At 44.1% G+C, this 26,605-nt stretch overlaps 1 protein-coding gene, 1 long non-coding RNA gene and 1 other non-coding gene across 3 annotated transcripts; 2 read left to right on the top strand and 1 right to left on the bottom strand.

Moving 5' to 3' along the window:
• On the bottom strand, positions 1-22,574 carry LOC124297824 (mucin-19-like). Its single transcript, XM_046749144.1, has 12 exons — positions 21,764-22,574; positions 18,541-18,684; positions 12,791-12,936; positions 11,807-11,979; positions 10,063-10,333; positions 9,378-9,500; positions 9,124-9,294; positions 8,430-8,590; positions 8,078-8,331; positions 6,176-7,996; positions 3,010-6,086; positions 1-2,921 (listed from the first exon to the last, which is right to left on the bottom strand). The coding sequence occupies exons 1-12, from the start codon at positions 21,819-21,821 to the stop codon at positions 1,470-1,472; spliced, it is 7,851 nt and encodes a 2,616-aa protein (XP_046605100.1). The 5' UTR covers positions 21,822-22,574; the 3' UTR covers positions 1-1,469.
• LOC124299236 (uncharacterized) lies at positions 14,851-15,718 on the top strand. The gene is made up of 2 exons (XR_006906965.1): positions 14,851-15,136; positions 15,225-15,718. It is a non-coding gene; the product is annotated as an uncharacterized LOC124299236 (long non-coding RNA).
• Trnag-gcc (transfer RNA glycine (anticodon GCC)) lies at positions 17,645-17,715 on the top strand. The gene has a single exon. It is a non-coding gene; the product is annotated as a tRNA-Gly (tRNA).
• Positions 22,575-26,605: the final 4,031 nt, after the last annotated feature.

The following is a 26,605-nucleotide window of genomic DNA, read 5'->3' as shown; positions in this document are numbered from 1 at the left end:
TTAATTTATATTCTTTATTCAGTAAAATATTATTATGTAAGAAGTAACCGTAAAGTAATGGCACGGTAATTATATTATAAGCGCGATTCAACAGCGGTTGTAGAAAAACACAAAAAAAAAAAAAAAATACAGACGAGAAAAAAGAATATTTCTTCAGTATTACCAAACGTGCAATACTCTCGTTATAAGCTGGACGTGAATTATCTGTCGAGTTGTCTTATAACGTTTATACTTATTGGTTTGATAACTATTATATGTTCATCAAAACGTTAATTTAATGTTTTGATGCATTTATAAATCTTTTCATAACTTTGTGTTATACTGAATTTCCTTACTCGCTAATGAAAAGCATAAATAAATTATTATCAGAGAGTATACGTAATATAATAGGTATAAGAGAAAAGGATTTCGTTAAACATATCGTGAAGAAGGAATAAAAATTCAGCTACATTTATAAAAACGATAAAAAATAATCCTGCGAATAAAAAATTCGAAATGATCGTTAGGATTAGAGAGATAAAAAATCAGACGAGCGATTAATCCAATTTTGGACAATCGATACATATCAGCAAATGACCATCCAGAAGGCGGAAAATTATGCGAGAAAATGAGAATATCAAAGCGATAGATTAAAAAACAAACAAACAATTATCACTCTTTCAATTATGAGTATTTCAACGATGTTTCATGAATCTCCGAACAGAAGAAACAGAAATATTACTGAACCTTCGATGCAACTCAAACAAGTTTTTTCTTCTTCTATATATATATACAAATTTTGCACCAGATCACTGTAGCGCCGTACATCACTCGACAATCGCGGGACAAGTCTTATTACTTTTTCATATCTCTCTTGTGTCTCTTTTTTCTTTTTGTCCAAAAAATACGCATGTCCCAATATATACAAATTCAGAAGAAATTAACGTAGAAACGTAAAATATTTACACTGCTCTATATAAGCATACAGATTTCTTCGTGTATATTATATGTATACCTATACGATACGCCTATATATTTATATATTATATATAAATGTTATTCAGTATACACGTTAAATACAAGGTTCAACTTTTTCGCTGTTATAGCTACGCGGCGTTCCAGCCGATAATTGCGAGCTACTTTCACCCACGGAACGTTGGACGTGTTCGCTCGCTGTCACCGTGTCTGGTTTGAATTGTCGCGGAATATTTAGTGCTGCGGTTGTAGAGAACGGGACTCCGAAGAAGTGTATAAAAAGAGAGACAGTAATTCACAACGTTCGTTTTCTCGTTTACACAATGAAAGTTACAAGCTGTAAAACGGTACCAAGCATGACTTTGATCTCGATACTGCGATGAATAATTTTGCGAAAAATCTTCAAGCCGCGAAACCTTTCACTACGTAAATCGAATTCTAAGCTGAACCTTGGATCTTGGGGTATAACGAACCGCGCAAAAGCGGCTCTTGTAATCACCGTAATGGGGGATTTCTTAAACGAGAAGATTGTCGTCTTGGCAAGCAGGTCCCGTGGTGGGCCAGTTGCAAGCACCGGCGGTGCTGTCGAAGCTGAGGTGAACCGGGCAGTTGAAGACGTGGAGTGTGAATTTCTGCTTCCACTCGTCGTAGTGGCAGGCGTAGAACTTGTTGCAGTACTTCGGATGGCGGAAAAGTCCGGCTCTGGCGCAGTCCGAGCCGCCCTGAAGAGTCTCGTCGTCGTTTCGCCATCCGCCTGGTCCGTACCGATCGAACGCGGCGCCTGCGCCGCCGATAGCATTTCCGATCGCTCCGGCGCTTCCGGAAGTCCTTCCACTCTTCCTTCTAACTCCTGCAGTGCGACCTACGGGAGCACCTTCCTTAACGAAGCCTTCTGGAGCGGCGACGAATTGGGTATCAGCGATGTCCGACGGGCTTCCGAGGCCCCCGTCATCAGGAACAACTATTACCGGACCGGAAGAACCACCGATCGTTGAGGGGGTCGAAACAGCCGGAAGGTAGGCGGTAGACGGCTTGCCGCGAGACCTGAAGACCTGCGGAGGCGCCGGAGTTGTTACGCCGAAGATGGCGGTCGCTGGAGTCCTTAAGGACGATGCGGAGGGTCCTGGAGTCGGGGATCTGTAATAACCGACGGATTGGCCGGGTTCGCGATCGGCTTCAAGGTCTACGTAAACGTCGGATTCGTCGTACTTCGACAAGTCAATCTTTCCCTTGTTGGATTTTATCAGGATGGATTTGGCGCCTGGACCACGAAGCGTCTCGAACGGATCCGACCTGCAGGTACATTGAGCGCCGAGTTTTCCCAGCAGAAGAGGGTGCAGGTCACTCAATTTCACGATCACTTTGCCCTTTCCTTCTTTCGTCGGTGTCTGCACCGTTGAGATTTCGTACGATGGAGCTTGCGAAGAGTAGTAGCCTGCACCTCTGTAACCGGATGAACCGCTCACTCTGCTCGAAGAGTACCTGCCGTAGGCATTTGAGCGAATATTAGAGTCCGGAGTCGTTGGTTCGTAGGAGGGCGACGCCGTTGAGGATACGAAGACTGTCGGGGTGACGCTCGGCCTCTTGCCGAAGTCCTTGTAGCCGAAAGCTCCTGAGTTGTCGACACTTCCGATGCTCTCGTCACCGTATGAATTCGAAGTGTACTTGACGCTACCGCGTTCATAGTTGCCGATCAGTTTCTTGACCTCGTCTTGTGGGATATCTAAATTAGTCGGAGAGCCACCACGGCTACCTGTATAGTCGGGACTTGCGGTCGAAGAGACGAATTTCACCGCTGGCTTCGAGTATTGGTAACCTTGCGCTCCTGCAGAGGAGAAGGACGTGGACACGGAGCCGAATTCTTTCTGGTAAGTCGGTCGCTTCGCAGCTGGACGGGCAGGGATAGACGGTCTTTGGTACGAGCCATCAAAGTCTGGAGCAGGTGTGCTGACCGTAGCGTATTTAACCTAAGTGAAAGGGAAACTGTTTTAGAAATCTGAAATTCGTGAATAGTATTCGATCGACAATCACCCCAAAACAATGGATTCGACTCACCTGTTGACCTCCGATGTTGTATTTTGGTTGCTGATGAATGGTCACTGAAGGAGTGACGGTGCTTGGAGAATTGTAGCTGAGCTGATTCGTTGGTTTTTCGTAAGTGTAGCCGTCCTCGGTGTTGGGAGTGGGTGTCGAGCCGAAGGGTATTTTCTGAAACACTGTACCAGGCTGCTGGTTGTCGATGTCAAATTTGTCGGACGTCAGACCGCTTACAGCTGAACTTGTTTCAAATCTGCTGTCCTTGTAGAAGTACTGACCGGTCGTGACAGCGACCGGAGCAACTGTCGACGAAACGACGGTCTTATATCCGTTGTCGAAGACTGGTGCGAGACTGGAAACTGCAGCGGGTAGCTTGGCTGCCTCGAAGAGAGTCGTTTTGTAGACGTCCGCTGGTCTCGTAGCGAAAGCGATCGGGGCTGGGGTCGAGCTTACAGTGAATAGCTGCTGGTCACCTTCGACAGAACCCTGATAAACAGGAGTTTGAGTTGGTCGTCTGTATTTGTAGCCACCGGAGGCAGAGTTTCCAGTTGAGGAACCTGTGGTCTGATACGAAGGTTGCTTGTATCCACTGGAAGGCCGTCTGTAGCTGTAAGTGTTGACGACGGCTGGGGCGGCCGTGATTGGTGCCGACGTGACGACGGACGGAGTGTTGTACACTTCGACGTTCAAGTGTGGAGAGGCTGGTGTCGTGACGGTAAGAGGAGCAACGGGCTCCTGGTAGGTTACGGAGAACGGAGTTGGAGTCGAGGATGTTACGCTTCCAGTGACAAACTGTACCGATGGCTTGGTGTAGCGGTAGCCAGATGATCCACCCGTTGATGCAGGGCCAAGATTGATCTTGGATGTGTCGATGTGACTCACGTCCGGTGCGACGGTCGACGTGACGTATGCGAGACCATTAACGTCACTTCCGATCGAACCACCACTGGTGGAGTACCCCTTGCTCGATCCCTGACCCGTTGCGAAGGCTTGGCTGCCTATGTTCTGGTGGGTTGGTGATGGCGTAGGTCGACGGTATCCTGTGTTGGTAACGTACGATCCAGTGCCGCCAATTTGAGCGGTCGTGATACCAGTCTTGGTCGGTCCAGTCTTCGTGAATTGCTGGCTTGTGTGCCCGTCATATCCGGCTATAGTATTTCCCAGGACTACGCCTCTACTTCCCTCTATTCTTCCGCCTGAGACGATAGTGTCTGGCAAAGAAGCGTAAGTAGGATAACGATCTTGGAGCTCTTTTTCGGTGAACTTTGTAGTCGTGTAGCCGTTGTTGTATGTCACGCTTCCGCGTCCTCCGTTATCATGGTATTCGTTCGTCTTGTAACCACTATCTTGACTGGAACTTACGCCCCCGTTAACGCTGAAGGCTCCACCCTTGTTGCCTGGAGAGGCACCAGTGTTGCCATAGTATGTGGTCGATCCTCTGACACCAGCAACATTCACTGTAGAGCCGCGGGCGCCGGCTCCCTTATAGGTCTGCCCTTCAACGTAAGAACTAGGACCGGCATTACTTTGATAAATAACTCCAGGTGCGGCTGTTCCCGTGATGAATGTTCCAGGCGTGCTCTGACCATAAACGGTCTTCGTTACTCCATTGATGACATATCCTGGAGTCACAGAATTGGTCTCGACGTATCCAGGCGTGCTGGATCCTACGTAAGCCGAACCCTCATCTTCGTTGCCGGAAATGACAGTGCCCGAAGAGCCGTCGTGAGATAGAATTGTTCCTGCATGCACGTCACTCGTGACGAAACCACCTCGAATACCATTTCCATTGGTGTTGGAAGTCTTGGTGGACAAATGGCTGCTCGAGCTTCCTCCCTTGCCATGGTACGTCGTTGTTCCAGTGAAAATTCCTCCCTTGCCAACCTCGCTGACCGTACTGGATGAGCCAGTATCCACGTATCCGCTACTTCCATGGTTGCTTGACGTACCTCCACTGATACCGGTAACGTGGTCACCTTCGTAACCCACGCCATGGTATTCAGTGTTCGCTTCGTTGACGAGGAAATTGCCGCTTCCGGTTACTCCGCCAGTATAACCTGATCCTGTTACGATGCCACCTGCACCCTTCGATCCAGAAGATGAACCGTACGTTACGCTTGTCTTAATGCCGGAACCTGTGACCGAGTATCCAGGGGTCACAGCTTGCAAGAAAATTTCTTGCGCTGGTGTTACCGGCTTTCTGGTACCGAAGACACTGTAGGCTGGATTGAGAGTTGTCAGAGGGGTGGAGTACCCACTTCCAGAGCTCGAGACACTGGTGAACGCGTTTCCGGTTATGGGTCTGCTGGTGTACCCGCTTCCTGTACTTCCGGTGACAACAACTGAACCGGAGTTGATTCCTTGACCGGTGTAGCCGCCAGCTCCGCTTCCGGTTGCCCCACTCACTACAATAGAACCTGAATTATGTCCTCCGTTCACCACATCTTGTGCGTCGAAGTCACTCTGTCCCGACGAGGTGTACCCCACGTTTTGTTGCCCAGCATATTCACTGGCTCCACTTCCACTAGTCTTGGTCAAGAACACCGAACCTGAACTTATTCCGCCGTTGACTACGTCCTGTTCATCGGAACCGCTGCTGCTGCCATGGTCTCCAGAGTAATCTCCAGCTGCTCCCGAAGAACTACCATAACCGGATCCTCCCGTCTGAACAGAAACGGAGAGTCCGTCTTTGCCAGACCCTCCATATTTGGTAGAAGAACTGAACCCGTTGTAGCCGCTATTTCCAGCAATGCTCGCGGTCTGTCCGACGGTCGAAACGTATCCGCTTCCCGTTGTTCCGGTTTGGTAAATTGAAGAACCGGGTCTCTGCCCAATAGGCACCGGCTGTATTACGACTCCAGGTTTTCTGGATCCCCCATATGTCACGGTTGAAACGCCTTCACCAGGGTACACGCCGTGGTCAGATCCACTTCCGGTTGATCCAGAGTATTTCGTACCAAATCCACCAGCTTCCGAGTATCCTGATCCGCTGCTGTCAGCTCCGCTATATCCAGAGCCAGATGAGATTCCAGAATCTGATGAGCTGGTTGAACCTGATCCCGTGTACCCGGTGTATGTGCTTCCTGTGTACCTCCCTGAAACAGCATTTCCAATATATTAATTTGAAACCCTTATCTTGGATTAGAAGCATATTTTTTGTGCCCGTAATGAGTGATGATCTTACCTTGGCCGGATACGTCAGTTCCCAATATCGAGGATCCACCGTTTGCACCCGCGTATTTTGATCCATCACCTACGGATCCGGAATACGCGCTTCCATCTGATCCCGAATGTATAGACCCTGCACTGCCTGAACCAGAATACTTGGATCCTGTACGTCCTACGCCAGAGTATGCAGATCCTGTACTACCTGCTCCAGAATATTGAGATCCTATACCTCCTGCACCGGAGTATTCTGAGCCTACGTTTCCAGTGCCAGAGTATCTAGATCCTGTACTACCCACTCCAAAATATTGAGATCCTTCACCTCCGGTACCAGAGTATTCAGATCCTGCATCTTCAGTTTCGGAATGTCCATATCCTGCACCAGAATATTTAGATCCAAATTCAACACCTCCTGCTACAGCATGCCCAGATCCTGCTTCTCCTGCACCGGAATATACAGATCCTGCACCTCCCGCGCCTGAATATTTAGAACCGATACCTCCTACTCCAGAGTAGCTAGATCCTGCTCCTCCTGCACCAGAGTATTTACCTCCAGAAACAGAATATCCACCTGCTCCAATGCCAGTATATTTAGACCCTATATCTCCGGCACCAGAATATTTAGATCCTGCATCAGAGTGTTCAGAACCTGCAACTCCTGAAGATCCAGTGCCAGTACTTCCCGCTCCAGAGTATTTAGATCCAGCACCATCTTCTCCAGAATATCCAGATTCCACTCCTTCCGCACCAGAATGTCCGAGTCCCGCGCCTCCAGTACCAGAGTAGCCAGAGCTTGCTCCTGAACTTGAATACTTCGATCCAGCACCTCCTGCTCCATATATTCCAGATCCTTCACCTCCTACTCCAAAATATTGAGATGCTCCTCCTGCGCCTGAATACTGGGATTCACCGCCTCCTGCTCCAGAATATTCAGATCCAGATCCTGCTGCGCCAGCATATTGAGATCGAAGGCCTGCTCCTCCGGAGTATCTTGATCCAGCTGCGCCGGTACTTCCTGCTGTAGAATATCCAGATCCCGCTCCTCCTGCACCAGAATACTGAGATCCCACGCCTCCTGCTCCAGAGTATCTAGATCCAGCTCCTCCGGCATTTCCTGCTCCAGAATATCCATATCCAGCTCCTCCCGCACCAAAATATTTTGATCCTGCTCCTGAACCTCCGTCATTTCCGGCTCCTCCTGCACCTCCTACGCCTCCAACACCTCCTTTACCTCCTATGCCTCCTCTGCCTCCTGCACCTCCTACGCCTCCAACACCTCCTTTACCTCCTATACCTCCTCTGCCTCCAGGGCCTCCCACGCCTCCTACGCCTCCCACGCCTCCCACACCTCCTACGCCTCCCACGCCTCCCACACCTCCTATGCCTCCTTCACCTCCTGCACCCTCCGCACCAGAGTATCCTGATCCATCAGCTCCTTGTCCTGAATAACCCTGCCCCCTAAAGCCTCCATCCCCGGGATACTTAAGCTCTCTATTTGCCCCATCGTATTGGCCAGATCCAGTTTCGGAATACCTCGATTCACTGGGATTAGATCCTTTGTATAGGGGACCGTCAAACTCTGATCCATACTGTCCACCTCCGCCTATGCCAGTACCAGAATAATCTCCATAGCCCGCATCTCCGTTACCCGAACCCTGTCCATATCCTGCTCCGTGTCCTTGCTGCCTAATACCATATTCTCCTCCCCCATACTCTGTCCTCGAGTATCCTGATGACCCACAGCCAGGTACAAGCCATGGCCATTCGCAGATCAGTTTCTGTTCGTCGAACACCAGGCCGAAGGGACAGCGGAATTCGTATGCCATCGGTTCTGGTTCACCTGTAAAAGACACGGTAATCGATCTGGTTAAATGAGTTACATTTTAACCCGATGCAATGGTTCTTGGTTACAGCCACGCACCTAAGTCAAAGCAGGCGAAGAACCATCTGCAGTTCTGAGGGTCAGCATAGTAACCGTCACGTTCAGGACACTGGAACCTAGCGCGAGGAACTGGGGCAATCTCACTACTTCCTGGACAGGGTGATCCTTCAGTCAGAGATCCAGGCCAGACGCAGACCTCGGTACGTTCGTCGAATGCCAAACCAGCTGGGCAGTCAAATTCGAAAACGGAGAAGTCGTCGACTCCCTGATCGAACTTGACGCAACGGTAGAATCTATCGACGTGAGTGATAAAAATAAAATCAGTGTTTAGTCGGTGTGCTTTGAGTACGTCTTTTATTCTTTATTTCTTATTTATTTTAAGACAGTTTACCTGTTACAACTCTTCGGATGCACAAAATATCCTTGTCTGGTACATATGAACTCGGTTTGCGTGTTCTCACGGATCGCATGGATTGCACCAGCCGTATCGACTACTCTGACGATCCTGTATCCGGAGGACTTGACGTGCCTCGATGTGGGGATTTCCATATGCTGAAAATCGAAATCCAAGGTACACCATACGTTTAACCTTTGATCTAGATAAGAAATAGTTGCATTCCGGCGTGCGATAATTTTTCGAATTGGCTACTCATATCTGCAACCACGGTACTCTTGTAGAAAATTCAAATTTTGACAAACCGTTTGATTACTATCGGCAAACCTAGAAGTAGAGACCGTTCTCGCATTGAATAACCCGACAAAACAGTTTCAAGTAAATTCGCAGTAGACCAAGTGAAGGTAAGACGGTCGGTAAGTTAGCGAGACCTCAACACTGCTAGTATTACTGGTCTGTGGTAACTATGCAGCAAACGATCAAGCGCGACTGAAGATTTACTCATAGGTGGAATTCTATCGCTTTTACTGAGAGTAAGTTCGTTTATACTGCTAGGATTACTGGTTTCTGATAACGGTGCAGCAAACGATCAAGGGCGATTGAAAATATACTCATGAATGGAATTCTGTCGCTTGCACTGATCGTAAGTTCATTCATGATTTGATACGATTGATCGCCAATTATTACTCACATGGATGTCATTCTCCAGCGAAGCCAAGACTGCGCCACGTGTCTTTCTTTTCATGTCCGTAAAGGAATGGTAAACCTCGTAGGTAATCGGCTTACCACAGTTGTTCTTCTGATCATTCTCGACGTCGTGAATTCCCAGACCAGCAAGTTCCCGTAGCAAGACGTACTTGCCCTGAAAATGAGGAATTCCCACGGTTAATACCTAGAGAACGTAAAAACGATCGCTGCATTCTATACTCCGAAATTAAAACAGACCTTTATTCCGACCGAGGTCTTGTCCTCGAAGGCGATCCACGTGGAATCCTTGAAAGCGTAAGGGGCGGTCAGGTCCGTGTCCCTTTCGACGGTCCATTCACCCGCGCTCATCAAATCGCAGAGCTAAGAATCAAGACAGAAGTCAATTAGGAAATATTATTAATCACGTCATTAAATGCGGCACGTGCGGATGCTGAAGACCACGCGGTCTGACCGCCTTCAATTCATCTCAATCCCTAGAAAAGGAAAGAAAAAGATTCAAAGAGATGAAAAAAAAGGAAGAAAAAAGAAACAGACACTCGGAGTATACACTAGAACCGTACACCGGCACAAAACTGTGCCGAGTTCATGGACCACGACGCATGCCGCACGCGGAATACGTTCGACACACTTTGCAAAAGTTGACTCGCTACTATTCCTATATGCGCGTGTACATTGAGCCTTGGTCAATTGACCAAGACGTATTGCTGCATTTAAGCATCCACCTACTCACGAGTAAAAAAGTGAGAAAAAAAAATAGTAGAACGGCTTCTGTTCCCATTGATTAAAATTTCTGCAAACTGATAGTGAGAGGTGCGTGGGAATGGAACGAATCGGTAGTAAAGGTGAGGTAACCAACTTCCTGGCCGATGATACATGTGTGTGAAAAAAACTGTAAAACCCATTTCAACATCTTCGTTTCTACCTCTTTCTGGCTGATGACCGTTGGCTCTTTTTCTTCAGTCGGTGATCCTGGAATTGTCTTGTCCTTCGTTTTCAGGGTGAATTTGTAGGCGCTAGCTGGTACAGAAATGAGCAACTTCTTTTTCGGCACTCCCAAACCGCTGGCCAGATCGACCAAGCTATCGGTGTTGAGCATATCGAAGATACCCATGAGTCGAGAAGGGTGGAAGGTGTTGGACGATTCAGTTTCGTCGAAGAGGTAGTTGGTCGACATAGTGAAGAGATCAACGTATCTGTGGGATAACAAAGCAAAAGGAAAAAATTATAAAATGCAAAAACCCTTTGCTTGTCACTACCATCAATTACTGATATTTTTCTCAAACGAGTCGACAAGCCCTTGTAAGTGAAAACTGTTTCCTTTCTGTTACGCGGTTACGCCACGAATTCAGTATAAATTTCGATAATTATGGTTTCACGTTTCTTCGTACGTGGTTTGAGTTCTAATTAACATCATGATGTGGCAAAGAGTCTCATCTTTCTATCCTTGAGCTAGATGCGTAACTGGAAATGCGATCCTTGCCATTTTTGCTCTAAAGGATGCTGCCTCAACTTCTACACGGGATGATCAGCAGGATGGAATTGGAGATGTGCTCGAAGGTATTTTGCGCAGCCATGTTTTACTTTCGTATTCACTTGTTGTGTTATTGCGTCTACGTGCACATTGCCAGAATATCGAGAATTCATGTGAAGACGATTTGATTCATCGATTTAGGCATGCCAACGAGTGTACAATTGATATAACTCTTACTTTCGATCACGTGTCAATATGACTGAATTAAGAATTAAATTTCACAATGTCAAACCCACTGGTTAATTGGCAATTCTCGTCAACTTCTCACGCTCGCCAATAAGTAATATAAAACATGATTTCGTAGTTTATGTGGATTATCCAGAGTGTCTGTACAGTCTGAGAACTCCGTTCTAGAAGTGATTACATACTCCATCACAGTTTTAATCTTGATTTAGTAACATTTGATGGTTATTTTTTGCACGAAAAAAGCGATCCTTGAATTGAAAATATTCGTTGCTCTTCAAGCAATTACGAAAAGTAAAAAAGCGTAGCGTCAACACGTGTCCACGTAATTACGGTGCCACGTGGAGAGAAGACGAGGTTTTTGCAACTGTCAGATTCATGCGTAACCATGATATTTGTCTTCGTTAGGTTTCCGCTGCTAGCGGTACGACCCCATCAATCCCGGGCCAGCCGGCCACGCTTAACTTTGATGTAATTGTGACTTTGCATGGGGTCCAGACGCCGCGGGCAGTTCTGGGTGTTCAAACACCTCTTACTTTTGGCTCGTAGATTGCACGCTGCGAGGTATTCAAAATGACATGCAATCTCGACGTGGGGTGTAGCAAGTATTGTTCGTTCGTCAAGGTAGAAATGGAATAGTGAATAGAACGACAAGCTAAGACCAATAACATGCTAACAAGTTACCAATACCAATAGATTGTATAAGATCAACTCGTGGTGCGTATGCTGAAAATCTTCCTTAATTCATTTGATCGATGATCAGAAATTTGGTTACAAGTACATATGATATCTTATTTATTCAAAATGTGGATCAATTTGCATTTGATCGAGCTGGAGTTGGAGCGTCGAGTGATTACATGGCGGAGAGTGGTCATTATACGGGATCAAAGGTCAATGATCAATGACATTGCGGGGCATTAATATTCAACTATGATAAAACGCGTGTTCTTACTTTGCCAAGGCCTTAATATCGTACTGCTTCGCAAGCTCCTCCGGTTTCGTTGGAAGCGCCAACAATATCCTCTTCTCGTTGGATTTCCTGGTCATCTCGTCCTTAAGTCCCTTGACGAAGTGGGTCAGACGTTCCTTGGACCCGGCAGTCATGTCGAGTTCGACTCCGTCCACCTGAACATGTGACAAAAAACACTCATTCGAACCCCGTAAAAATGTTTATAAATTTTGGTTCATCGGTCAGCCATGAATCTTTACGCATCTGTGTCCGTCAAGCTTGACGTGAGAAATCGCGAGACAGTTCGATGAGCACGCGTTCAGGATACCGTGGCGTTAAACGTCCGGCGGAAGTACCGTTAACTACGTACACCTCCTAGTTAAATGCACGTACAAGCTTCTCTTCGAGTTCCTCAAAGAAAGCAAAAACTGGACCATTCTCTCGCGTGCTTCGGAGCGCTGACCGCAGGTTGACTTTCATTTTCATTCCCTCGAGCCCCCGCGCTATCCGAGCACCAATCTCTTCTGCTGCGGCCAGAGCTATACCATCTCCGCAGGGCTAACGTCGTTCCTTTCAATCGATACTAATCAAACCACGCTTTCGGTTTTCTACCGTTACACATGCCCGCTTGTGCCTATACGTGCACCCGGGTATAAAAACATGACGCGAGCAATTTGCTTGGCGCAAAAAAATCTTCACGTATGCGAATTGAACTTAAAAGTATACAGGATCCCGATTTCGTTGGTCCGCGTTCGTTTTTTCGCACGTATTATTTTCAGCTATGACACGCGGACCGGGTCGTCGACCGATTAATTGCGAGGGAATTTTGTGGCAAGCTCGTACGATCGTCACATTATAATTCTTCATGTTCTTCTTGTTTTCTGTTGGTTCTCCTTTTTTTTTTTTGGTTGTTCCTTTATCTTGCTTTTTTACACACTTCTTTCACCTTAGCTGGTCCTGTCAATATGTCAACTTGTCGATAATTACCTGTGACAGAATATTGGCGAGGCGTCCCGACGCCGCCTGGCGCGTCGTTGCGGACGTCCTGAGAGAGCGTTGCGGGTCCGTCACGGATATGACGAACTGGAGAACAGGATTCGACTCCTTGAGGACCTTCTGGAGCTCCTCAATCCCTGAAACATGGCGTTAAAAACTGCAGGTTACGCACTTGTCCGTTTCGAATGTGTGATAATACAGGTACGGCGGATTGATTATTCATTCGGCATTCTGACACGGCCCGTAATTGGCTCCGCCCCAACCGAACGCGTACACATATTTAACGCCTTATCTAAAGATACTATCTAAATTCAAGTTTAGGTAACGAAGTCAAGACCAGGCGTTAGATAATATACGCTCCCGTCAATTTTTGACGTGTGTACAATTATCGTGCGTGCAGGAATACAGGCGCCTCTAATAATCGTTACAGGTATGCGTACAGCCTTGTACCTCTTATACCTACGTATATCTGTAACCAAGGTACAGTTATCGTGATGTATACATAGTGAACGAAAAATCAACCAGTAAGAATGAAAACTGGACAAACTGCTGCAATATCGTCGGCTCGTTACTGAAGAATGCAATTGAACACGCTGTTATTTTACTCGTGCAACACGATTATGTATAACAGAATAATATGTAGATCCAACCTGTAATATCGTACAGTATACTATACGATGCGCGAATTGCGTGCCACGTTCATTCATCCGTGTTTAACGCGCAAAACGCGCACAGTAATTTTTAATTTTCAATACGACTATGTGCACGTGAGATCTTGCGAAGTAAGTAGGTATTCGCTTTCGTTAATTGAAACATAAACGCTCGGTCATTTGTTTTGTAGGCTCGTTATGCGTGTGTGATGTGGGCAGGTATGTACAAGGTATTTTGCTCTGCACAATGCGTGTGAATCCTAAACGAGAAATTAACTAGCGTGACGATAACTGTTATTCTTATTATTTGTTTTTTACGCCTCTCATTTTGTAGAATTTTAATTTCCGAATACCTGGTTCAGCTCTATAATCTGTTGCTTATCGGAAACAACAACGAGCTGACTGTGTGGTTTTTGTTGTTTCTTTTTTTACTTTTTTTAAATTTACATTCCCAATCGTTTGTAACAAACGTATGAGAAAAAAGTTAATTGTTGAGATGATAAAAAGCGTACAGCTATCATGACAGTGTTGTGAAGAGAAATAACGTACGCATGCAATACATAAATTCGTCTTTTTTCTTTTTGTTTTTGATTCTTTTCCTTCTGCATATTACGTACAGCCTGACGTGATGATGCTCGGAAATTTGTGCCTGTGCCCGGCTGCTTCGGGCAAGGACGACTTCATCTGTCGATTAAGAGATTTAGAATTTAGAATACTGTTGAGACGTGTTTTTTAATAGGTATCCGACACACCGAGATTAAAATCGTGCCGTCAAACTCTCGGTTTTATATATTTATTATAATCATTTTTACGCCTCTGTTTGACATTTGTTTTTCTCACAGTAATTCACGTCCTTGGTTGTTTTTTTTTCTAGCATTCTATTTTTCTGTTCTTCTTTTTTTCGATTTAATTCAGGTAAAAAAAACAATCTCACTCACGAAAAATTTACGGATATAGAATTCTGTACCGGCTTTTTTTCTGCCCTTCTCTTGCTTGTTTCATCCGCTGTAATCACAATTTGAACCAGGATATTCTAGAACTATTGTTTCTATTTTACCAGCCTCCAACTCTACTTCGGATTTTATATCGAAAGTCACAAGGGTAAATCGATTGAATACAAAGAGCTTTTGGATAGCGTGTTATTACCGAAGATGAAAGTGATGTATCGAGTCGATCACCGGAGCTGGTTGACCTAGGCTGGCCCCTTTGGTATAACACGCGCAGCAGACTCGATGAAAAGTTGGAACCTCCAACGTTTGAAACGGATTTGTGCAATCGCCTCGAAGATATTTGGACCGGGGAAATTAGTTACGGATTGCCTTACGTGGGAGCTGATTTTGATCGGGTGTCGACGGGTGTTCGCGAATGAGACGTTGAATAACGAGCCAACTTTATCATCGATATTTCATATCTAGGTCCATAAATGCCCTGACTGACCCAAATCAAGACACACGCCGATTTCAAACCGGACGAGGTCACGATTCTTAAGTAGCCGACGACGAGTGCAGGTTGCGAAATTGATACACGCCACCCACGAGTCTCCGTGCAGGCACGCATATATCCGCAATACGTAGACATATATATATATATATATACATATGTATATAAATACATTGATACGTAGGTGCGGATTTATCTGCATCCACAACCGAGCGCCGATTCCACACGTGGCTGTATCTGCACACATGTACGAATTTCTATACCGCAATATTTGAATTGTCGTTCAGACGAATGTCGTTTTTATTCGTTTGTAACTTTCGTTCTCGTTTTTTCAGGGGTCAATCCGCTTGACATACAAGCACATCGTATAGACAATCATAAACGAAACTTTTCAACGACGATGCGGCATCCGCATGCAGGTAATTAACGAGCGCAAACGTCTTGAGAACCTACAATGCGAAACCTTCGACGTGGGCGAATTCCGTTTTTGGTACATCTTATGTACAGCTTTCACTGCCTTCCAAATTGAATTGTGTACTTTTTGCAATGTTAGTAGGAAATGTTGATAACCTGGAGACTTAGCTTAAGAGCGAGGAAGTGTGAGTGTTTTTTTTTTTTTTGTTTTTCTTTTTGCGAAATAAATTGAATTTCGCGTATACGGAATCAACGTCTTCCTACACGCGTCTACTTTGTAATTAACGTTTAAGCTTTTGGTTGAAGACATTGCGAATATTAATCATAGCTCAGAATACTGAGTGTCGAGGAAGAACCTCATCAACATCCAATTAGTCACACATCAGGCCAAACGAGCCATCTCCGTGCAGAGTTATGGAGCTAAAAAAAATCTTGGTCGAGAAAGTGTAACAAGTGGGGAATTCTTTGTGAAACCACACGCGGTTCAATTCCGTTTCTAATTCACGTCATCGTCGAAAATCCCGTCGCAACGTGTCAATTAATTCTGGACTGTCAACGCAGCGGGCGACATTAAAAAAAAAAAATGAAAATAAAAAATTCCAACAAATGCTCCAGCTTCACCGTAAACAAAATTAATGAGAAAACGAAAGTGATATAGCTGTGCTGTTACCGCAGCCTAACGGATGTGATCAGAATTCAGATCAAAACTAAGATCGATATGAATATTCATATCTATAGACGATTAAGAGAGTTTGTTCTGCGCAGTTGTTATTATTATTATATATCGATGAAAGGTACACGACTTTGATTCACCGTTACGTAAACTAATAGAGAAATCTTTTCGAGTACTTGGCGGTTCGTTGTACGCGTATATTGCGATATTTTGTCGTTTGAAATTCTCAATTGCTGACAATTTTGCCAAAATTGTTATTAAAATCCATTTAACTTTGTCCAGGTAAAAAATCTTCGATCAATGATCGGTTGTTTCAGTGTCGATTCGGACCTTTGTGCAATTTTGAGCCTAGAATTATGCATGTGACAAGTGCAGCTGATATGCAATGTGCTGAAGAACGACTCGCAAAAAGAAAGAGTAAATAATTGTCCGTTCCACCTGTGTTTGCTCGTCTCGCTCGAGCCGCTTTTATCGTCCTCGACTGAGTCTCCATGTATACCGATAAAAAACGTTCACTTTGCGTGATATTTAAATGTATAAATATGCATACTTATGATTTTTCGACCGTTGAAGACTGTACATGCAGACTTCGTCGAGAAGATCCTTGCCGAGTAGAGAAATAAAATTTCAACAATGTGTTTTGCGGTAAGGCGACCCTGTCTACGTTTAAAATATCTTTATTACACCTATTTCAGAATCAAGGAGGAACATCGATGCCATGACGATGTCACGCCTGTTGGAGAAATGAATATCACTCGTCGTTACGTCATCGATAAGAATCCCTGCGAATGGGAGTGACTTCATAATTAATTGCCTGTGTCGGGAAAAACAGAAACATATCAATCCCGATAAGGGGTAAAAATCATCGAGAGTTAGAAATCACTTTAATCAGAAATCAGGTATGATCGCAAAATTGAATGCATCAAAGTGCACTAATATCTAAGTGGAGAAATTCTCAACGATCCTTATGAGTTTACTTTTCGAGCCGTAGAAAAAATACCTAAATATCCGAAATTAAATTATCAAGTGATACTCAAAATAAGTGAAATGTCAACGTTCCGATTGCCGATTGCTCGAAAATATGACACAACCACGCCTTGTGAAGTAATCTTGGCGAATGAAGTACGGACAAAATAATTTCGTACTAATTTGTATCACGCGATGAATCGACGCCCTGTTTTTCCTTGACAACGGAAGTCCGTGATCATATTCTCGTGCCTGTAGTTAATACTTACGAGTTAATCGTGATAATCTAATACTGAACGACCTTGAGCTTTGTTGGCTTAACGGTTCTCACGAAACGTCGTAACCAAGGTCCGGACGTGCAGAACTGGCTTAGGTTCTTGACCAATTCTAATTTCGCCTGTTTTATACTGTGAGAAAAACGGTTTCGAGTTTAGCAATGTTTTTTCGGTTTTCGTTTTTCTTTTTTTTTTTTTTTATACTATTTTTTCTTGTTACATTTTCGCAGAACCAAAAGTTTTTAACCAACTATAAATTGCAGTCACGCTTAAAGCGGTTTTTCGTATCTCCACTCAATTGCGAAATTTTCATCAATCTCTGTCCTAATTGATGCTAATCCGGAGTTGGAAGATCACCAACATTTTTTTACAGCTTTTTAGGCCATTTGATACAAGTTTAAACAACGCGCTAGAAATGTAGTCATAAGCATCGGTGGTTCAGTGGTAGAATGCTCGCCTGCCACGCGGGCGGCCCGGGTTCGATTCCCGGCCGATGCAAAACTTTTTTATTTTCTTTTTTGTTCCAACAGCCAGTGACGCAGGCTTACTAATTGTCGAGGAGAATCAATAAAAGGCTGTAAATGCCACTTTTTCAGAAGCATACTTTTGGTTTAGAAAGTATGTGCGTGCTAAGGCCAATGTTTCCTGAATAAGAAAACTTGAAAGAATGGCGGTTAAAGTATTTTTTGATTCTCCCCTTGAATTGATTTGCTCGGTGAAAACGGTCTGAATTCCTATTTCCACCTCACCAATCTCTAACTACTAATGCACTGATAAGGACGCGTTAATTAGATGTACGCAAAACGTAAACTGCGCTCACCGGCGAAAGTAAAATACACCACATCCGTAAGTATAGGTAGGTACTTAAACGATTCAAAATACGTCAAAGAAACTTCCACGCTTTCCCTGTTTCCACTGATTAAAGGTGAAATTAATGACCGGTATAATTTAGCTAAATACGAATGTCTGAAAGATACGGTGTCGATGGTGGTTGATCTTATCAATCGGGGGAAAACTCATGGGGAAATTTTCCGAAGGATTGGACATGCGATTGGGAATAGGGAAAGTTTATTGGTAATGTATTTTCACGGTGAAATGAAAGTAACGATAATTGGTTGTATGGAAATTCTGAGCGATATTACACGTCGGATTTCATAAATTTTGAATTTGTCTCGTCGAAGTGAAATTGTTGCGAGTATCTTTAACGATAAAGTTCCACCATTTTTGCAGCTCTTAAAATGCACATTTCCTCCGATCATCTCTAATCGTGAAACGTGAAAAGTGCGCGCAGTGATTAGTTTCGAAATTCGAGTCGAGGCTTACCAGCGGTTGTGAGATTGTGGAGTTCATGTCCCTGGTGAACGAGCGTTGTACATTTGCAAATGACGTCTGCCAATTCTTCGGGGTCGTTGCTGGACGTGTAACACAGGATTTCCTTTCCCGGCGATGTTCTTTGCCTGGGGCATTCTGGAATATGCAGGTTAATAGACATATTATTTCACGATAATTTCAGTTCGAAAGTGTCTGAAAAGTTGTTACAGCTATTACGCTAATTGGTGCGTTACTAAATAACGTCGTATATTAAATAATATTGGCATCATTATTGCCCTTCTTATTTTTCTCTCTGGTTCGAACAAATCGAAGGTGAAAACACCCGCAGCATCGATTAATCGATTACGCAGAAACCAATACACATGTTTTTTTCATCGCTTGAGATTAATACGTCTTCAACAATCTAGAAGAAGTCCGTCGTGCGTTTTTGCAGCGATTGAGCCTATGATTAATAAAATTCCGATTCGATGATGAACGCTTATGCAAATCATTTGTATTTAATATTCTGGAGTTTTGATTTACTGTTGACAAATCGGCAAGAAAGAAAGAAAGAAAGAAAGGGGGAAGGGGAAATAATATTGGACAAAAAAACTAATCGCCCGTAGCACAATATGTTATACCGACGGTTTCGAGTTAACGTGCACCAGCAGCAACAACATTCCTTGATTAAATGAGAAATATTGAACGGTCATCACGTCATTTGCTTACAGAGATTCGCAAGTGGAGTCAAGTCACTCGACTCTGATCGCGCAGCGATGCTTCCGACGATGAGCAAAGCTGAAATAACCGCGTTGAGATCATCGCCGCTATAACATTCGATATTACGGCTCCTGTAAGAGACGTTTACACAGACGAGCCATAAAGATTTGTTGTTTTTGATAAAATAAAAAATTTGCCAACGCAACACAGGAAGATGGATGAGAAGAATGAATAAAAAACTTGATGAAAAATAAACGAGAAAGGCCGGGAGTCCGGTCGTACCGATATATCATATCCATCGTTCAATCGTCGAAGAGCAATTATCGCGAGCCTTTAAATTATCCGCGCATCATCCAATTTTGCTGTTAACAAGCTATCATTACACCTGAGCTGCCTGTGTTCATAGAATATCAATTCAGCAGTCTCACTAGCCTTCGATAAAGTTCACAAACAGCTGACGCTGATTCACGTCTGCCGGCCAATATGGTCAGGTATTCGCGACCAGACGAGACTAGTATTTGTACAAAATCGTGTTACGGATTTTTGCTTCTCCTCTTCTATCCGTTTAATTTTATACCCGAAAATATTTGACTCGACGATTTAGAATTTTTTCGCCAAAAAATCCGACCACATTTCAATTGATACTGGAAGAGTTAATTCAGGTATTGTAATTGGCGGAGGTAAGAAGAGTCAGGAGAAACTGTCGCGGTTAATTTTCGAAGATTAAATCGTCGGAGAAACAATTGTGGTTTGATATAGAATGTATACTGTGGGCATGACTTTCTCTCCTGAGTAATTTCCGATCTGTGGTAACGAGTAGAGCTAAGTTTATAATCCGACCAAAATTGATTGTTTAGAATTTTGCCCGAAGCATCGATCCGAACCGCAATTATCTTTGGCACAATTATTATAACCAATACGGGAGCTTAGATGATTCGGTAACCGATCGAGATAATGAAGATTTAATGACGTCGCATCGAAAATCGTAACAATCGTAAAGAGTACAGTGATAAATTGGAAAAATCTTCTTCTTTTTTCTTTTTTTGTTGCAGGAAACTAATTTTCGACTCGCCAAAAAATTCAGAGCACGCAATCACGGCGATTATCAAATCGGTTCAAGTTTTTATCCGTACCTGATGACGACGTGTAACATGTAATCGTCGAGGGAAATGATGCCGAGTGATAATACAAAAAAGTGGCGGCTTGTCGGCACAACATCCGTAGAAAGTGAACTGCGCTGAGTGTTTTAAAGAAAGGGAAATGAATGGCTCCAGGAAATTTACGTTTAGACCCATATGCGGCACGCCTGCTACATTTCTTGATCTGTCTCTATGATTCCATTCATACGCGTCAGCGGTCAATGTATCTGCAGGGAGTGGGTACTTCTATCTCGATCAACTTTCTTGGATCCAGATCAGACTCCGTGATTAAGACAACAATTATCTCCACATATACGGAGGTAAATGACTCATGTAACTTTTACATTGCTCAAACAGGATAATCGCGTCATTGTACCAGTTTCAGCTGATGCAGCAGCTATGTTATTCGAATTTTCTACTAATGCAATTATCTCCGTAAATTCCTGTTCACGACGAAGATTATCTAGTTATTTCTGTGGTTTCAGTGAGAAAATGTGAGAAAAATTCTATTTTACAACACTACCGAAAAGTAATAAAACTGTTGACATGTTTTACGGACATAAGAGAGAATAAACGGCACGATTAATTATACGATTCGTCCGTTTTATAAATTCGGAAAATTCCTGTGACGAATTTTCAACGACTGGACAACATTAAAAAAAAAAAAAAAACGTGAAGAGGCAAATGTAGGAATGTCGCGATCGGGGAAAATTTTTTCAAAGTCTATTATATTTCTGAATCGTTTTTGTACTTGCACGAGAAATAGAATCTGATCACGAGGAGTTCTTTATTCGAATAGCAGTGCGACAGAACGAAGCATTGCGTAACGATTTGTGGTGACAATCGAGCCATTCTTCGATATCGATTCCATTCTTTTTTTTTTTTTTATTAATATTTTCTTTTTCTTCTCATCGAGGGACTGAAAGCGACACCCGAAAGACGCGGAAGGATCAAGATTCCGCGATAGGTTCACGAGACTGGCGAGTATTTCCCTCGTGCCGAGACGTGTCAAACAACTCCGATGGCCGAACGGTGATCGTAGGTAAATGAAATTTATTTAACGAGATACGTAGATGGAGCTGTCCTTGTGTAAAGACATCTGCTCCAGTTGCCGATGGCGCAACTTAACCTTAGAATTATGAGTAACTATCGTAAGATCACTGGATTACTATTAGCGGACCGAGATCGAGCCGAGAGGCGAGCCCAGCCAGGCGACTGGATCAGGAGCGCCGGAATAAGTGGCGTGAAATTTAAATTTCTTCAATTATGCTGTTGGCTGCTCGAGCCCGTTCCTCTGAATAGTTTGTACCACGCGCGTTCTTGGCACTTGGCCCCGTTTAATCTCGGCTTAAGGTGAAAAATCAGGTCAGACTTACTTTCAGCGTATCCAAGCGCGAGCAGCCCCAAAAGGGGTAGCAGCATCGACAACCTCATGTCGCTCCCTCACCCTCACTTCCGATGGTATCAGCCTCCTGTGCGTCACAACTTGAACCGAGTATTCGCAGAAATATACCCAGCGAAGCGTAAGATATGATCGATGGATCGTGGTCGGCGCACCTCCGACTCCTGATCCGATTTCGAGCTCGGAACGCGTTCGATGATAAAAAAATTAGCGTTAAGCTTCGGGGACGAAAGCGTCACCTTGTCGGATCGCGGTGGGCCTACCAAGGACCAACGATACTGGTATTGAAATTCTGAATCCTGAACTCTGATTTACCGATGCAATTTGCGCTGGGCGCACGATCGTCGAGCTCGTCGAGGGTGTCGGGAGGAATCGCTCCACTGTTCTTCGGCGCACGATTCCGACTGAACCCACGGCGTCCCGGTGCCTCGGTAGTAAACCCTGACGGTCGGCCCGGACCAGGTGAAATGTTCGGTGATCGCGGCGCGTGGCCAGGGAGAGACAGGAGTGCGGTGTTCACCTGAGGTGGGGTGCTTTGCCCCAGATCGCGGTTCTCTCGCCGGGGAGAGAGGAGATTAAGGTTCAAAAATCGATACCCCAAGAACTTAAAGGCTGTCGTCGGCGTTGATCAACGGAGTCGCGGTGTCGCGAGATGAATGCCGGCATGGGCGATGACGGGGTCGTAAGCTCCGGACGGACGGTCTTCGCGTGATCTTCTCTCGATGCCGAGGTTCCGACTGGCTCACTAGCCACTGACACTCTGCTCGAAACGAATCCTGTTACCCAAGATTACACCGGTAGGTACAGCCCGTTTTCCGTACCGCTGCAACTGTTTATATCTATAGATGATCGACGATATATGCTAATCGCCGGTGACGGTCAACAAGGTCTTCTCCGTACGACCGCGTTATATGTATGTATATATATATGTGTGTGTGTGCGTGTGTGTGCGTGTGCGTATGCATATGTATAAGCGTACGCATCTCTCGATCTTCTGCCGGCTCCTCACCGTCTATTCAATGACGCGTACTTGCACCTCGAGCTGTTTATTCTGGCTTCCACAACGATTGTATAACTCATCTCGTGCTCACGATGCTCGATGATCGTCATAGGTGGATGACACTTCGAGCTCGGCTGCTGATCCTTACTTCTGTTGTACGCCTGACGACGAGATATCGAGTCCCGAAACGAGCGGATAGCGAGATATTATGCACCATACGTTTCCACAAGAAACCAAGGGATCGAATCATCGAAATTAATCACAGCTTACAATTTTCTGTCTCGTCTCGTAGTTCGAATACCGCCGATTTAGATCGAGAGATTTACACCTCGTGCTTGATCTCTGGCTTGCTACACCCATTTGCCACTGTGGAATCACTTGTCATTCGTATATGCAATGAGATAATTATGCGGTTCACCAACGGTCGCATCTGTGCCCGGGTTTGATGTAACGTTCGATGATGTGAGACCGAGTATCGACGCCGATGATTCCAGTGATTTCTTGGAAAGGAAAGACGCGCGTTAATGAAACGACCGTGAATTACGTGATTATTTCGCCGTGTAAATATCGAGGCGGTGTAATTACTATCGAATAATGCACTAACAATATTATTAACCAAAAGGTCAAGCGATCGATAAAGTTTCTATACACGGAGAGACTTTTGGCCTCTCAAGAATTATCAATGTTTGTTTTATTGCGTAGCCGTAATTACGTACGAATTTAAGGATACTCGAGGCATTGTCATCATCAATTCTGTAATAATAGGAGATCATAGTATTTTTATACGAATTGTTGTAATATTGACGAACAAGACTACTGTACGTTTAGAAACGGTATTATTTAGTGTTGAAAAATTAGGAGTGTGAAAAAGTGACAATGATAAATAACTAGTATTCCAAAACTGCGACTGAGAGTAAGTATTTCGAATAGCATAAATTCTACAGAATTTATGAAACTTTAAAATTCTAAGTAAAATACTTTCAGCAAGTAAAATTCACGAGAAATTCCAAAAGATTATACGAAAAATTGTTAAACAATTCCGAACTCTTCCGAGTTTGTCCAACAAAGTTGACTACAACGACGTGCAATTACTGTAATTATCTTAATGTCAGTGTCTAATATTCTTATAAGTCCATGACTCCAAAAACAGGTATTAACTACGAGTGTTCACAGTCGCCATGCGACTTCTTGTAACCGATCGCGCGTAATGATAAACGTGCGCGCGTAAAAGTAAACGAAATTATCGTAGATGTATCAAAGGCGAGTGTATTTTTATACGGACACGATCGCAACCGCGGCAACTTTACACAATATGGTTTCTATCACGCGATTGCCGAGGAATCCCGCAATGAGGAATTAGAGGCATGAGCAGAAGAAGCAGAAGTCCTTCTACATATCGGGAAACCTTGAAAATTATACTCATCTCTGCATCTCGCCCAACGAGATTCCTTCCATCTTGTATAATATACTCTATGTTGTTGAACTTGGCTGCATTGCTGCTGCACAGTTGCAGGCTACTGATCGTCTTGTATGCGTGCAGGTAGTGTATAATGGAGAACACTTTCGTAAGCGGGTATAATACATACTTTTAAAAGTTAACAGCCCATTTTTCATGACATTCATTCATCTGCTCCGCCTTCTTCTTCTCATCCTCATCCGCCTACCCTAAGCGATTTGGAAAACGCGCATGTGTTTCCATCGGGTGTGATTAGACGCCTCGACGTTTAGCCTCACTTGTCATTCAATCCTAGATGGACCAGATAAGAGATCAGGGTTCGAAACGCGAAACCCGACCAAAATGCAGATAATCTATGGAAAAAAACGCGGCGGATGTCGATGATCGGTGAATCATTGGTCATCGTAAAAACTGAGCAAGCCTGTGCATCGCCTAATCATGCAGTTACCACACTGAAAAGCAAGTCTAGCCGGATAAGGCCGTAGAAGAAGAAGAAGGAGGAGAAGAAAAAGAAGAAGAGGAGGGAGGTGAAGCAGGAGGAAACGGAATTACGTCACCGTCGAGAATACTTATTAAAATTGTGCTAAACGCCGATCGGCGTCGAGTGTCGCGAGCATTGGGCCGATCTTAGGCGCGGTCTCTGAGGATTTTGAAACTGCATTTTATCGACCGAACGTCTCTCCTACGGGTGCAGAGCTGTCTCGATGCATGAATTATGGAAGATTGTAACGACTCGAACGGGCAGCAATTAGGCGCACACACGCGACAACATCGGTTCTAACTGCCGGGCTGAGAGGTGAACTTTGAATTTTTATCTCCTTTCGATATTCCCCTGGTGCACGCTTTTAGCTCCGCCCTGCGGCGACCGGTTGGGTTTGAAACCGATCTGATCACTTTTTCTGTTAACCAGGGTCTCCTCCTTCCAAATTCTTACCTCGGTTTTATTTTTCATTCACATCTGATTTTTTCTTCTTTTATTTCTACAAAGTCCATCGATTTTTTGTTAATTTTCTGTCTTGCTTTTGAATTCGCTGGTCACCGATTTGTAAGGCATAACGTACCCATATTCCGATCGAAACTATATAAATCGAGGCTTGAATTCTGCGCATCCTCCTACCAAATATCCGTGACTCAGATTAACGAGCCAAAGCTGTAACTATGCGACATTGACTTTGGAATCCGCGCGAGTTCCTGAATAGTTCTTTCATGCTAATTATTTTCACGCCCAGCTTGTGCTTACAGTCGTTTCGGGCTGGGCGAATTTAACACGATAACGCGATGCGATACAGTGACATTCGCGGACCGCGCCGACGTATTTGGCCACCGTTCTATTTATTTGTTTTCATAAGTTACAAACGCGCTTTTTTATCCTTCGACTCAATTCGCGCTGCTGGCGAACAAATTTTTCCGTGTACACATCTCTCTGTGCACTTCTTTGCAATTACATATAGCGCGCAAGTTCAGGGTTAAATTTTTACTTGAAATTTTGAAAAAATTTTATTGAAATGAAAAATGGAAACGCCATCTCGACTTGTCGACGCATTCCATATTATACATATTTTAAACCCTTCGGGCTCTCTATCTTTATTTTTTTTTCACTCTCTCTCTTTCTCTCTGTTTCAGCTCTTTCTGGCGACAGAAAAATATCGCACACCTCCGTAACCGTGGCACTTATAAAATTCAACTGTAACATACTTGGCCTATAAAATATAAATCAATAGCCTTGCCTCGCGGGCATTGCGTGGTGATATTATAATTTTAATATGGTGGAAGGCATACGTATATTGGGTTAAATATGCGTGGAGGTATTCGCGAGAATAGGCTGTATACTCGGTCGCGTTATTCCCACCTATAAACAAGACGAATGTCTGTCATTCTCCACTTTCCCTTTTATACGAGACGCGATTTTCATCGGTGCAAATTTTTTTTTACGATTCTCAATCACGTCTTTACGGAGAATCATAGCCTGCATCCGCTGTGAAAGAATATCGTGCGCGTGGGCTGCAAAAATCCGCGATGAAATATGCCCTGAATTTCTGGATGCAATTGCTGCAAGCAATTTGCGACATCCTGCGTGACGTTTTTAATTAAAATATCTGTTCTCTTAACCTTTGGTTCCTGTGAACTCGCTAGTTAAGAAAATGATGCAGCTCCGTCATTGCGCCGCTGACGAATTAACCAAAAGTAAGAACGTCTTGTAATTAAATAATTAATCAAGAAAACTATTACTTCGGTTGAATTTATACAACTATGACAAATATTTGACTACATACAAACACATAAGTGGGTGTATAAATATCTCGTTAAAATATTGAAAACAAATTTTTTGCTCGGTGTAAATAAAAAGATCGTTTATTTAA

The sequence above is a fragment of the Neodiprion virginianus genome, chromosome 2 (genome assembly GCF_021901495.1).
Source record: "Neodiprion virginianus isolate iyNeoVirg1 chromosome 2, iyNeoVirg1.1, whole genome shotgun sequence".
In the NCBI taxonomy this organism is placed as follows: Eukaryota; Metazoa; Arthropoda; class Insecta; order Hymenoptera; family Diprionidae; genus Neodiprion; species Neodiprion virginianus.
The sequence above is the reverse complement of the archived record's forward strand: the minus strand, read 5'-3'. Positions and strand labels throughout refer to the sequence as shown.